Source organism: Danio aesculapii, chromosome 4, assembly GCF_903798145.1.
Source record: "Danio aesculapii chromosome 4, fDanAes4.1, whole genome shotgun sequence".
Lineage (NCBI taxonomy): Eukaryota > Metazoa > Chordata > Actinopteri > Cypriniformes > Danionidae > Danio > Danio aesculapii.
In genome coordinates, this window is record NC_079438.1 from 54284353 (window position 1) to 54300230 (window position 15878).

Here is a 15878-nt window from a genome sequence, read left to right on the forward strand (position 1 = left end):
CGCCAATCAGATATATAAGTAGATTATTATGAGGGTGGGGCAACTTTTAGATTTTTAATATTATTTTTATTTCAGTTTGAATTGTGTCTTAGCAGCCACCTGTTGTTTAAAGTTTCACCACGGGATCAAAATGGCATTTCAGAATTGTTTATTATTGTCACACATTGACTGTAAGTTCGAACACTTACCTCATTTTGGCCTATCACAGAATCAATTCAATAAATTTCAATTTGAATACATCTGTGAGTTCACGTTTTTCCTGATATGTAAACAAAGTGTGTGAACCAGACTATTCAGTTGGCGTTTCTGTGTGGAGTTTGCATGTTCTCCCTGCGTACGCGTGGGTTTCCTCCGGGTGCTCCGGTTTCCCCCACAGTCCAAAGACATGCGGTACAGGTGAATTGGGTAGACTAAATTTTCCGTAGTGTATGAGTGTGAATGAGAGTGTATGGATGTTTCCCAGAGATGGGTTGCAGCTAAAAGGGCATACGCTGTGTAAAACATATGCTGGATAAGTTGGCGGTTCATTTCGCTGTGGCGACCCTGGATTAATAAAGGGACTAAGGCGGAAAAAAAATTCATGAATGAATAATATAATATAATATAATATAATATAATATAATATAATATAATATAATATAATATAATATAATATAATATAATATAATATAATTTTTTTGTCAGGATTTTGACTGAACACCGTCCTCCTGTGGTGACTTTTAATAACTACAATTGCAGAAATCTCCACAGGAGGGAGACAGACTTCAGTGACGTCATATATCTGCAACACACGTTGACTCGTGAACCAGGAAGAGCGGTCATACATTCATCTACTGTAACATAGTATTATGCTCACATTTGCATTAACGATCGTTCGACAGTAAGTGAACGATTATGTATTTCCGTCTGTTTTGCTTTTACTTGTATAGAAATGTTGACGCATCGTTACTACTATGAAACGTTATTAGTGTTATTGTAGCGATAGAGAGGACATGCACTTTATTTGCATCTGCTCATAGTCATAACCACATGTCAGCTGATACATTTAATGTTTATAGGCACGCGCCTCACACAATATTGAATTCGCAGGATTTGACTGTACTTGAAAACAACCAGTGACCTCTACATTACTATGTGCAATTTTGTTACTTTGACTTTTAGAAATGGAATATTGTTGAACCACATTCACATTTCAAATTAAATTTAAATCAAAATGATGTCATATTGTTAAATGTCTTTTTAATTTTCTATAGCCTATATAGAAGTCTATATTAGGGCTGCACGATTTTGGAAAAATCAAGCATTGCAATATTTGTTTATTTTGCGATATATATTGCGATATGAAAACAATTTCACCAGATGACTTAATATCTCTATTTGGAAAGAATTTATAATGTTTCATCAATTTGGATGATTCTGCAGTGGGAGTGCATTTCCATAAAATCTAATAATCTATAAACTTCCCTGACACGTTTTCGTTGTGGTGCATTTCTCTATTTGCATGTGTTGTATTTTCATGCACGTTTAGTCAATGATTGATGACTTGATGTTCATCTTCGTGAAATTTAGTAAACAATCTATTAACCTTTTGGGGTCCCCCTTCACATTTTCATTTTTGGTCTCTGCTATTTGCAGTGCATTTCTGTATTTGCATGTATTGTGAGTATTTTCATGCATAACAATCTATAAATACAATCAAGAAAAAGATACAACACAAATAAAGTGTTTATCATTTCCTGAGTCTAACAGTAATTGAATGATCAAAACAAAAAAATATATTGAAATGAATCAGTGTTAAAGTGACAAGTAGTACAATTTCTTTGCCTGAATGCTTTTAAAATCATTATACAACCACAAGCATCAAAAACACATGCAAATGATAATTTATAATACAAACTCAACATTGCATATATTCTGCGATCTGTCTATTGTGAATGATCACATTTCGATATCCATGCTGAATCGATATATTGTGCAGCCCTAGTCTATATTATTATTTTAAGCATTATTATTATTATTTACATTATTATTTCTGTAAATATGACTTATGTAAAAAAATGTCTTATTGATTAAAATTATCTCATAAAATTCATCAATCTCTTTTCAAATTGATTTATTATTGTAATTTTTTCAAAAGCCTATATATGATTATGAAATATCTTTCTAATTTTCTATAGCCTATATATAAGTATAAATTATTATTATTATTATTATTATTATTTACAATTTTGTAAATGTGACTTCTGTAAAAAAAAGTGTCTTTTTATTGAATCATATTCAAATTTCAAATCCAATTAAAAATCAAAATGATCGATTCGAATTGTCTCTTTTCAAACTGATTTATGATTACGTCTTTTTTTTCTATAGCCTTTATTTCTTTATTGTGCTGGGCAAAGGTTAACTACATCCAAAATAAAAGTTTGTTTTGATATAATATATGTTTGTGAAGTGTGTATATTTTTATGTATATAATTATATATATATATATACACAAAAAATAAAATACACACACACACATATATATATATATATATATATATATATATATATATATATATATATATATATATATATATATATATATATATATATATATATATATATATATATATATACTGTATATGACACAAATTGTATATCTATTTAAATCTATCTGGAACAAATTTGTTTTTTATATACTTTTGTTTTTATGTATGTGCTTGCATCACGTATACATAATAAATATATATAATACACAAATATTTTATGTCAAAACAAACGTTTATTTTGGATGTGATTGATTGCACAGTTTTTTATTATAATTTGTTTGGTTAAAAAAAAAATCATATAGTCTATATTATTATTATTTATAATTTGGTTATGGGATATACAGTATGCACACTGACTTTTAATTTCTGCCTGCCAGCCTCAGTGCTTTCGAGTGAACTGTCTTTCACTCAATTTTAAAATTGCCACGTTTAAAATTTGATTTCTTTAAAAATCAGTGATCTTCACTGCCTGATAGATATCCAATATAAAGCGGGTCTCAGACCGGACAAGAAGCACTGCATTAAACTCTATTTTCCCTGCCAAGTCTTTCAAATATGACAGTTTATTTTACCGCAGTATTGGAGTTTCTGCACTAGCCTGCTGGCGGCGCTAGCATTTGAACGGTCTTTCATGTCGTTTTACGATTGAACAAATAAATGAATGCTTAAGTCTATTTAACTGATTGCATTTTAAGTGCATTACAACACTGATGCTGTAAAAGCAACCTTATGAAATTGAAAATAGTCACTTTAACCTTTATAAATTTATAAAATTGCCTAAAAAACACTAGCTGTGCATATAAGCTGTGCACTCCTCTGTAAAGAGTGTTGTTACTGAACCCCATTCAAATTTCAAATGAAGTTTAAAATCAAATTGATGTCATAGAATTTGAACTTCGAATACTTCTAAATGAACTTCTTTGATTTCTATTTAAAATATATATAATATTTGTTCTGTAAATTGCTTTAGTTTGTACCCCTTGCCTAACATTTTTTTTAATAATTCAAATCGCATTTCAAATCAAATTGACTTGAATGTGAACAGTCCCTTTTGAAGTCATTCATTATTATTGTATGTTCTTTTTCCTAGTGGAGAAACACAATACAACAGAGATAAATTGCTGCAAGGTAAGAAAACACACACCATGCTTTAACTCTAAAGACCTTTTCAGTGTCTAAATGTAAGTTGTTATGATGTGTAGGTCAGGGTATTGACACACCGTTGTCAGACACGGGACATCAGCAGGCGGCGGCTGCTGGACGCTACCTAAAAGATCTGCATTTCACCAATGTCTTCGTCAGTAATCTACAAAGAGCTATCCAGGTGTGTTTACAATGATGACTTGCCTAATTAGCCTAGTTGAGCCTTTAAATGTCACGTTAAGCTGTTTAGAAGTGTCTTGAAAAATATTTAGAAAAATATTATGTGCTGTCATCATGACAAAGATAAAATGGTTATTAAAACTATTATGTTTAGAGATGTATTGGAAAAAATCTTCTCTCTGTTAAACAGAAATTGGGCACAAAAATATATAGGAGGGCTAATAATTCAGGAGGGCTAATAATTCTGACTTCAACTGCATGTAACTTCTCATTTAAGACAGCTGAGATCATTTTAGGAAACAATGTTCATTCTTCTGCGACTGAGATGATATTGGATCCTTTACTCAGAGAGAGGGTGAGTGTTTGCCAAGCGATCAAGCTTTGCCAAGCTTCAGATTCATTGGTCAAGATTTTTATTTGCCACGTTGTATTTTTTAAACAGGGTTTTGGGGTTGCAGAAGGAAGACCAAAGGAACATTTAAAGAACATGGCGAATGCAGCAGGTCAGGCCTGTAGAGATTACACACCACCCGGGGGAGAAACACTGGAACAGGTAAAAACTGAGCTTTCCCTCGAGCCTTAAATGTAGCAACATATCCAACATAGGCTCTTTCTGAAAATGTAGCCCTATATACATTTCTGGAGATCGTGAATTATGTAGCCAGAAGTATGTATGGCTGCATTTCGTCTTTAAAACAAATGCTACAGGGCAGTATGAGGCCATTCCTTATCACGCTTACCAGCTGACCACTTACCTCCATATATACAGCTTTCTTGCTGTTACCAGTTTATCCAGTAGTCTACGTTAACCGGATTCGACTCTGGCGAAGAACAGAAAGTGTTCCAGATAGCGGGTAAGACAAAAATAGAAGCCACTAATAAAATAAACAAGTAAATAACAGGGTGAGAATGTGGTATAATCTGAAAACGTGATAAAAATCAGGCGAGAGCTTTTCTTTGTTTGGACTGCTTTTTAAAACTGGCTGGGGAGAGGGTGACCGGGTCAGTCGGTGCTTTTGAAAACACTATTGGTTGGGTTTAGGGAAAGAGGAGGGTGGGTCAGTCAATCAGTCAGTCATTCAGTCAGTCAAACAGTCAGTCGACAATGGCCTCTGGTGGATTTACCTGGAAGAAAAGGCGCGAATGGCACTTGTGAGAGAAATTTGAGCAAAAGCATACATAGTGGCCTCTGGTGGAGTCGCGAAAACAAAAACTGTAAAAAAAAAAAAACGTTGCTACTGTGAAGTATTTGGCGCTCTCCAGAAATGTATATAGCGGTACGTTTTCAGAATGAGCCTGGGTTAAACTATCATCGCACTTCATTTCAGATGGAAACATGAAGTCGATTTTACATCAAAATCAGTGCAGCTGGATGCCGTGGCAGAAATTTGTCAAATACATTACTAATTGAATGTTTAACATAATAGTAATGTGAAATATTATAGGATTTCTATTTTAAAATGTAACCTAACTTTATTTAATCTTGCCACTTAATATTTTTGGGAAAATCACGAGACATGCTTTTATTTTAAATGTGTTTTCTAACATGGTCTTAAAAGTTTTGTAAAAGTTCTTAATTTTCAGTGCATCACAGTTGCATGTGTTTTTATCTTTGATTATGATACAAAAAACGACTGTAATCATATTATACATAGTATAATAACATTTTAGAATGATTTAGAAAGAATTTCTTAAACATAATAGTTAAAGACTTTAATAAATAATTCTTTTTGTCTTTGCCATGATGACAGTACATAATATTTTACTAGTTATTTTGCAACAGACTAGTATTCTGCTTAAACTGACATTTAAAAGCTTAACTAGATTAACTAGGCAAGCCATTAGACAACAGTGCTTTGTTCTGTAACAATTAAAAATAATAATATTTTATATTTCTTAAAGGGGCTAATAATATCAACCTGCGCAGTTTTAAATTAAAACTAAAGACTAAAACTAAAAGAAATAAGACTTTCTCCAAAGAATATAAAAGGAAATACTACAAAAAGTCTAATAATAATTTATCTTCAACTGTATTAAAGTAATAATGTGATTGCAGCTATATCATGATAATATTATATCATCTCTCTCTGGCATTTCTATGTGAAGTTTGCATGTTCTCCCCGCATTGTTGTGGGTTTCTTCCGGGTGCTCCGGTTTCCCCCACAGTCCAAAGACCCCACAGTCCTATAAGTGAATTGGATAAGCTAAATTGGCCGTAGTGTATGAGTGTGTGTTTGTGAATGAGTGTGTGTGGGTGCACCAGTACTAGGTTGTGGCTGGAAGGGCATCCGCTGGTGTAAAACATATGCTGGACAAGTTGGCGGTTCATTCCGCTATGGCGACCGCTGATAAATAAGCGACTAAGCCAAGGAAAATGAATGAACGAATATTTGCTGATTTTAATTGGTCAGCATAAGAGATTTCTTCTGAAAACATTTAAAAGCAGCTTCTGACCTATAAAATAGCTTGTTTAGTCAGTTTAGTATTATTTTCTAACATCATACAAATGCTCACATGGAAGATCCTGCCTCTGTCTCTCCAGGTAAAGACTCGCTTCAAGAAGTTCCTCAAATCCTTGTTTCAGCGCATGTTAGAAGAGCACGGCTCTGCGTTGAGCTCTGCACCATCAGAAGCAGATCAGTCTGTGATCGCTGGACTGGCAGACGATGGAGCCCAGAATGTACCCATCCATGCTCTGATGGTCAGTCATGGGGCGTTTATCCGCGTATCTGTGCGTCATCTGGTGGAGGATCTGCAGTGCTGTCTGCCTGCAGGTCTTAAGATGAACCAGGTGTTTTCTCCATGTCCAAACACTGGCATCAGCAGGTTCATCTTCACCATCCATAGGGAAGAGAGCGTCCCGCGGGCCAAACGCATACAGGGGGTCTTTATCAACAGAAAAGACCACCTGGAGGAAGTCAAAAACTCTGACTGACAGGAGTCACTGCTTGATCTGACAGTTTGTATTTATTGCAAACCCAGCAACTGAAGCACATTACAAATCTGTGTGTTTGATTTTATCATGTATGTTATTTAAATGCAGTTTTGTGAGCTGGCTGACCGTAAACACTCATAAGACGTCTTTTTGATGTCGTCCATTATTTAAGCACTTTAAAATTGCAGTTTTGGCCGCTATATTCACACATAGTGTGTACATGTATTCGTTTTCATGCAATAAAAGAAATTCTGAAACTTGAAATCAAGGAAGTTTGATTGGTTTTTTGGATTTGTAAGTTAGTAGTAAGTATTTATAGTTTTTCCCCTCCTAAATATATACTTTGTGTGCAGAGAAAATGTCAGAATGTATTGAAAAATGTATTGAAATGAATCAAATTATGCTTGAAAGAACAAATATTGGACAGTGAAGTCAGGAAATGATGTAGCTTATTTCTCACAGTTAAATTAATCATTTTAATTTCTTCTATTGTTAACTATAGTTTTTAAAAGTGAAACTTAAGCAATGATTTTAATGTGAGGTTACAATTACTTGATGAAAATGATGAAAAATAAATAACAATATTGTTCATAAACTACTAACATTAGCACTTGCAAAAGCAAAAGCAATTCATTTGTAATTTAGTTATTTTGCGTCTCTACTAAATTTATCTAGATTTAAGAATGTTCAGTGTTTACCAATGGTGTTTACATGTCTGTGGTATAACATAATAGCCTAAAGTAGGCCTAATTGAAACAAAAAAACAAAATATTGAATCAAAAAACCTTACCTTGGTCATGTTGTTCTGCTGGTATTCATTCACCATACTATTAGCGTAGCAATTCACTCCAACTCGCTGAGAAAATGAAGATTAAAAACAATACGTCATAAAAAAAACAATCTATGACGTAAATAAACACTTCATTTGCTGAAAAAGTTATCACGTCAGCAGTTTGAGTGCGTGAACGCGCAAGACAAATTTAACGGTCGACGCGTTCAGTTCAGGATTTTCGCTAATAATACATCAAATTACATTTTGTTTTTTACCAAACACAATAATATACCCTCAGAACACTTTAAATTAATAGATTGTGTCGTATATGGCCATCATTTAAATCTTTGAAACGTTTTATTAAAACTATAGTCGTGGACGAGAGCGAGCACGACGTTTTAAACGAATTTTTAAACATGTAGCCTAGATAGTGTGCTTTGTCTGCTGTTTTTGTCGTCCACAGAACACAGAAGGACATAACTTGTCTTGAAGAACACCAAGGTAAGTTAAATAATGACTGCATTTTATATATTTTTGGGTGCTGTTCATTCATTCATTCATTCAAACTTTATTTATAAAGCACTTAACAACCACCAAAGGGCTGTACAGTCAAACGAGTTCACAAAACAACACAAGACTTATAAAACATACCCAAAACACACATATATGTTCACATTATTTAAAACAAGTATAATATCAATTGCCAAAGGCCAAGAGAAAATATTTTAAGAGGTTTTGAGATGGGATATAAACAAAAACAACGAAGTAGCCTGCCTAATGTAAATGTGACGTAATGCAGATTAGACTACAATTTACTATTTCATATTTTATTGGATTAAATCGATTATGCAATGGTATGAGTAAACCTATTAGTGATCAGAAGATGGATAAAATAATAAACGTCCTTCATAAAAACAGCCATTTGAAGATTGCGTTTATATTGATCGTCAGATTCTCTGATTTTAGGCTAATTGAATTGTGTCAACTCCTCCAATAGATGGCGCTGTGCTACTGACCTCTGGAGGACAGATGTGCCAACCTGCTGATGGGCAGAAGAATGGGACACGTCTCCTCTGCCGCCCACTCTAACAGGAAACATGCACCATCTTTGGTCCCTCATTTTCTCCGGCGAGGGAAACTTAGCGATCTTCTAAGGCTTGTCATTTTCCTTCCGGTAAGTGGGCAGCAGTTTGGTTGAGTTGGTCACGCAGGGGACCTGGACGACTCAAAAGCACTGACTGACGTCCTGCAATCCAAGCAGACGGTAGACTAGTCTGTGGCCGCACATTCTTTAACTCCTCCAGACGATCCTAAAATATCTGCTCAGACAAATCACATTTCTTACATGCACATGCGCTCATGCTGAAGCTGCCAATGTGCTCATCATCAAAGCTCTGCTGCTGCAGCATCAGGTATGTTATTGTCCAATTTGTTTGTACACTCAAACAGCTGTTGCGTCCATAGACAGGAAAAATGCCACTTCTATATAAAACCCTGCAGTTTTATTTAGTTTCCACACATTTTAGACACCCAAACAAAGCCACGTGCCCACAATGTTTTGTTCTGCTGCAGTTCCACTTAACTGTTTGGTTTGTTTTTCCCAGCGGGTCAGTCTGATCCTCCAAACCCAACAATCAAACCAGACAAGTGTAGACCAGATAAGAACATCAAACATTCATTCATTCATTTTCTTTTCAACTTAGACTTAGTTCTTTTCAACTTATTAATCAGGGTCGCCACAGCGGAATGAACCACCAACTTATCTACATATGTTTTACGCAGCAGCAATTGCCCTTCCAGCCGCAACCCCAACACTGGGAAACATCCATACACTCTTGCATTCACATACACTATGGTCAATTTAGTTTATTCAATTCCCCTGTAGCGCATGTCTTTGGACTATGGGGGAAACCCACACGAACACAAGGAGAACATGCAAACTCCACACAGAAATGCCAACTTGAACCAGCGACCTTCTTCCTGTGAGGCGATCGTGCTACCCACTGCGCCACCATGACGCCACCACCAAACAATATTAGATTTTTATTTTTTTTTGTTGGAAAACCTAAAATTGCATAAATTAATTTTTGACTGAAAAACTTTTGTTCAATCTAAAAGAGTTTTTTATTACTATTTTTAATCAAAATAGTCTAACTAATGGTTTACTTTTTGAAGGTTTTGATCAAGTGAAAACAAAAAACATCAAATTGATTAAAAAAAGATTCAAATGTCCTGAAAAATGGTCTCAAATTTGTTGTTCAAGGTAAAAAAAAATAGCAATTTGGAAATTGCATGGCATGGTGGCTCAGTGGTTAGCACTTTCACCTCACAGCAAGAAAGTCGCTGGTTCGAGTCCTGGCTGGGATAGTTGCCATTTCTGTGTGGAGTTTGCATGTTCTCCCCCATGTTGGCGTGGGTGCTCGGGTTCCCCCACAGTCCAAAGACATGCGCTATAGGTAAATTGAATGAACTTAATTGGCCGTAGTGTGTGTGAATGAGTGTGTATGGGTGTTTCCCAGAACTGGGTTACAGCTGGAAGAGTATCCGCTGCGTAAAACAAATGTTGGAACAGTTGGCGGTTCATTCCGCTGTGGCAACCCCAGAAATAGACATTAAGCCGAATGAAAGCGAATGAATGAATTAATTTGGAAATGAATGCAAAACTAATTTCAACAAATGGAAATGTTTAGTACACTGTATCAAACCAATACTTACACAAAGCTCAGCTTTTGAGATTTCACCCTCAAATTTGAAACACAACATGTTTAGATTTACAACTTGCTTTTATTAAAAGGTTACAACTTACATTTTTGCACTTCAGTGGATAATCTGCATAAAAATAGTGTCTTCTTTAATTGAAGTATGTGCTCCAAAGCTATTAGGATTAAAAACAGTATAAATTATGCTCAAAAAGTATCTTATTACAATTTTAAAATCACATCAATCCTAAAAAATATTATATAAATCATCATCATTGATCGACTCTAACTGCAATGGAAAGCTCTATATGGTTAATTAGTATTTTCGTTTTCATTTACAAATGAATCAATGTACATTTACTTGGTTTTCTCAACTGGGCAAAGCTACCATTTACATCATTTTATGCCTTTTTTTACCATGAATAGGATTGCATCACCACTCATTTTCATTGACAATAATCTAATGAATGTATAAACCCAAGGCAAGGAAAGCATCTGTTAGTTGGTGCTTTCGTGCTTTAATTAAATTAACAGAATTTTATCAATTTTTTTGGCAAAAAACATTTACTTTTCCAGTAAATGTATCATGGTTTAAGATTGTTTAGTAATTTGTAGTGCTGTGCAAAGATTTATCACGATTATTCGCATCCAAAATAAAAGTTTGTTGTGACAAAATATGTGTGTGTGTGTGTGTGTGTGTGTGTGTGTGTTTTATATATTTATTATGCATATGTGATACAAACACATACATAAAAAGCTTTGTTATCACATATATATTTAAACTTTAATATTATTTATATCATATATGTTTATATCTAAATATAAATAAACATTTTCTCAAATAGATGTATGCATGTTTGTATTTATATATACAAAATAAATATACAAAGCACACACACACACACACACACACACACACACACACACACACATTTATTATGTAAAAAGAATTTTGGATGCATTTAATTGCGATTAATAGTTATTTGTATTCCAAAAAATACTACAAAACCTATTTTTGCAGTGTACCCAACCAAGTCATTATAATTTCAAAAAGCAGCATAAAAAAATGTGCATTAATATTCCAAATTGAGGGGCGGCATAGTGGCTTAGTGGTTAGCACTGTCACCTCACAGCAAGAAGGTTGCTGGTTCAAGTCCCGTCTGCGCAAGTTGACATTTCTGTGTGGGTTGCCTCCGGGTGCTCCGGTTTCCCCCGCTATAGGTGAATTGGGTAAGCTAAATTGTCCATAGTGTATGAGTGTTTCCCAGGACAAGGTTGAAGCTGGAAGGGCATCCGCTGCATTAAACATATGCTGGAATAATTGGCGGTTCCTTCCACTGTGGCGACCTTTGAAATAGAGACTAACCTGAGGTAAAATGAATGAATGAATTGCAAATTGACTTTCTTTATCTTCAAACTACTTGGGTAAATTAGATCACTGGCTCGACATGATGACAATTTCACTGAATAGCTTCAACAAATATGGCTGAGGAAGTTTTAATCACCCTATCGCTATTAATCCAATCTTTGTGGATAAAACTCCTCCATTATCACCTCTGAAAGCAGTTTGTAGTTCTTAATTTGTGCTATTAATGCTGTATAGTCCATAGTGAAAGTCATGTCCCGGAGGAGCGGAATTTGATGACACAGCGACCTGTGAGATGAACAGATCAATACCTTACGCTTTAGCACCAACATTAATCACACTGAAAGACTAGCGGAGCGTAAAGAAAGCACATCATCCTACTGCTAATTATATCAGAATCCAATTTTCACTGGAATATGAATTCAAGCATGTCGTTTATGATGCAAAGAAGTTGCTTTTTTGTTATTTCCAGAAGTGTGTGAGCGGTGTTTGTCTTGAAATATCAAGGTAACATCCTGTCTGATGGCCACGATGGAGGACGTGGTGGAGAACAGCTGTATTTATAGAGAGTTTGGAAGCGTGCGTGTGCTAATGCTGATCTCTCTTCTACATTTTCAGCTCATAATTAGAGGTGTTTAATTTGCGGGTACTGATTGTACTTCCTGTGCATGCGCTCTATAAAAGGCCTGTTTGGATATCCGCTTTTTGAGGGCTGCGGAACGCTCCAGTGCTCCTGTAACCCAGGAATGGCTGGAGGTCAGTTTTCCCCCAGAAACCAACCGCGCTGTGACCACACTGGATTGTGCCACAGAGCTTTGGTGGAGGCACTGTGGGTAGAGAAAGCTAGTGGTGCATTGTGTTCCGGAGTTTATTTTCCCTCGATGTCTGTAAACTGTCGCTTCTGAAGGGCTTTTTTTCATGCAGAACACGCACTGCGGGCCGGCCAGTCTGATAATTGCCTTGATAGCAGTGCGAGGTTGTGGATTTATGGATGTGTGAAGCTGTTTGAGCATGTGAATACTTTTAAACAAGTGGTTTCTGAATGCACCTTAATACAAAAACTAAAATTGCTTCAGTTACTAAGCCTCATATTGTAAACATGGAGATGTCCAGATTCTGATGAATGTAAACGTTGAATTTTAAACTGATGAGATATTTGTATTTTAAGTTTGTGTCAAGCAGCAGAAAGAAATGAAATAAATAATTAAAGAATATTTTTTTTTATGATATATTCTTTTTGCATGAATTTTTTTTAAACATATAAAGATTAGCAATGACATAACAGTGGTGTAGGTGTTATCATATACAATAATATAGCCATTTGTTATACAATCGTCCATCGGCTAGTAATTCAAGTTTTTTGTGAAGGGTAAAATTAACAACAACAAAAAAGATACAAGATACAGTCTCCAAAATGGATTCCAGATAGACGCAAGTCATAAGTAAGTTTTTCTAAGGGTAAGAAAATGGCAATCTGATTTATCCACGTATTGACTGAAGGAATGTTAGGAGAAGACCGCAACAAAAGAGTGCATTTTCATGCTAGATAAGTACAAAGGTGTAACACAGATTCTAGTCTATGACTAAGGTGTAGAGCAGCTTTACAATTCAGAAGATAAATAGCTAAAATAGGGCAAAAGGTCTACCAATAATCTTCTGAAATCATTTGTAGATTTCCTCCCATTATGTATTAATCATGTCACGGTCCCTACATGCACACAGTAGCAACATTGGATTTCCATTTAAAACAACATTGGGAAACATTAGGGAATATCTTGCATGGAATTTTAAATGCAAACTGTAAAACCAAAGAAAACTAACAAAAATAGGTTCTTTAGAAAAGTAAACCTGTTATTTTATGAAATGGAATGAATGTGATTGCATTAAGAACAATGGAAAAAAATATATTTAGTCTTAGTTGGTCTTGTTTCCCTTTACAATAGTTACAGCTTTACAACTTTACAATAAGTGCAGAGGCCAAAAACTATTAATAATAAAGGGATATAATAGTCTTCACACTCTCAAAAAATAAAAAGGACAAATGATTTGCTCACATGCTGAACATTGAGTCAAAAAGTAGCACCTTTGAAACTTTACAAATATTAAAAAATGTACTTGACAATTTAATAAATAAATGAATGCAACTTAATTATGAACAAAATAATTTCATGATTGTTTGAAGAGTTCTCATGAGGTAGCCAAAAATGTATTTTTAAGTGAACTATCCCTTTAAGAAGTGTCATTTATATTCTGAAATTGGACTATTGCTCTGCACATGTCTCTAGCATTCACATTTATTTTCAATTAACATGAAACGAAGAGTTTGGAGGCAAAAGCCTCGATGTGCCATCTGAAATTAGTATTTTTTTCAGCCTCCTATAAGTTTATGTTCAGTTATTTCACTTTAAAGGCAAAGAAAATAACATATTCATCACCATAAAAGTGAAATAACAGGTCATAAACACAGAATCCTGAACAAAAAGGCTCATTTTAAAAGAAAATTTCAGATGGCTCTTTTGCATCTAAACTCTTCATTGTATGTCAATACAATATAAATGTGAATGCAAGAGACATATCCAGAGCAATAGTCAAACTTCAGAATATAAAAATGACACTTCTTAAAGGCATAGTTCACCCAAAAATAATTTTTTGCAGTTGTAAATGCACTCTGTTTAATAATTCTGTGGATTGAAGATTAAATTGTTCAGTTTCTTGTAAACATAACAAATCATTTTCTGTAAGATCTCAATGTATCATCATAAACCATGTAGCCTGTATGGGTTTATGCCTCTAAAAGTGGCAGTAGCCATTTCAGTTTTACTGAAGACAAAAAATGCATCTTTTCATTTTCACCAAATTGACCACAGGCTGTACTAAATTAATAATTAAAAATAATAAAACAACTATTTCTGTGTGAATTAAGCTAACAGTAGGAGCTCCATAGCACTGCAGATTAGATTCAATAATCTAATTTTAATAATGCATCTATACCTTAATTTAATTATCCACGTTTCCTGTGCTTTACATTTCCTGACTCAGTTTACTTGGCAGGGAAACAAGAAAGAAAGATGGAAATATGCTCTTTTACTTGACAAACTTATTAATGGAATATTGATTTTCCAAGAATCTCTGAAGTTTTCTGTTAGCCTTCTGAAAGTTACATATTTGATCATGTTAAATGTATGCATAGGACGAATAGGACAAGCTTTTCCCATCTTTCTGCTGGTTGTGATTTGTGCAGACTGCACGACAGAATGAGTGACAACGTCCCAGTGCTGCAATGCAGTAAATTAATAGCTGTTCAGCTGGACTGATGCTTTCCACATTTACACCAGCAGAGGGCAATACCAGTGATGAAAGAGACCTAAATCATTCCTAATATACTGGAAGAAATATTTCTATTAAAGCACATCTTCACATCGACAGTCTGCTCAAGCTCAGGCACCTGCAATTTTAGTGACAGTGAATTATTATTCAGATTTCTGCATGTTTATTTAATTGTGGTATAATTGAAGACAATAAGTACACTGAAATATAGTATTTTTGTTATGAATGTGAATAATAATATTATAATTATTATTTAGTCAATAATTAAAATGAATTGGCAAGTTAAAACGTGAATATTTGAAGTAGAAAATAGTAATTGTAAAACCCTAAACATTTTTCTTTTAATTTTTAAACTGAGAGTTGTTTGTTTAATATTTTATTAACCATATTAAAACATACCAAGGATATTACATGTGCTGTAGTTCGTATATGTTAAACTATTATTTAATATAACTACATTGTATTTAATATGTGATATTACTTAACTTAGTATTATTAATTAGTATAATGCAGTGTTTCCCAACCCTGTTCCTAAAGGCACACCAACAGTACACATTTCAACCTCTCCCCAATCAAACACACCTGAATCAACTCATCAGAACACAAAAAGAGACCCCAACACCTGAAGTTAATGGGTCAGATATGGGAGACATCCAATATATTTACTGTTGCTGTGCCTCCAGGAACAGAGTTGGGAAACACTGGTTTGATTTAAGTTATGCATGTAATTGTGCTGAATTTACTATAGTAAGTTTCTGAATAAGAAATTTGTAAACATGATTAAAGGAAAAAGAAAAGACTTTTAAATGTGATTCTATAAATTCTTCAGTATAGCCCAAATAAAAAACACACCAGAGAAAAATATAAACTGACCCAATGTTTCTTTAATAGTGTGTTTTTCTCTCCGGAGTGACACTGGCTGTTTTAT

General features: G+C 34.4%; 1 protein-coding gene across 1 annotated transcript; it reads left to right on the forward strand.

Moving 5' to 3' along the window:
* Positions 1-747: 747 nt before the first annotated feature.
* On the forward strand, positions 748-7050 carry tigarb (TP53 induced glycolysis regulatory phosphatase b). Its single transcript, XM_056456121.1, has 6 exons — positions 748-880; positions 3619-3656; positions 3731-3852; positions 4129-4206; positions 4294-4404; positions 6394-7050. Exons 1-6 carry the CDS (start codon positions 849-851, stop codon positions 6784-6786), a joined length of 774 nt encoding a protein of 257 aa, XP_056312096.1. The 5' UTR covers positions 748-848; the 3' UTR covers positions 6787-7050.
* The last annotated feature ends 8828 nt before the right edge of the window (positions 7051-15878 follow it).

Coding starts and splice junctions, on each gene's coding strand:
- tigarb (XM_056456121.1), top strand. CDS start 849: ATGCTCACATTTGCATTAACGATCGTTCGACA. Junction 3,657..3,730: donor CAGAGATAAATTGCTGCAAG/GTAAGAAAACAC, acceptor TATGATGTGTAG/GTCAGGGTATTGACACACCG. Junction 4,207..4,293: donor ATCCTTTACTCAGAGAGAGG/GTGAGTGTTTGC, acceptor TTTTTTAAACAG/GGTTTTGGGGTTGCAGAAGG.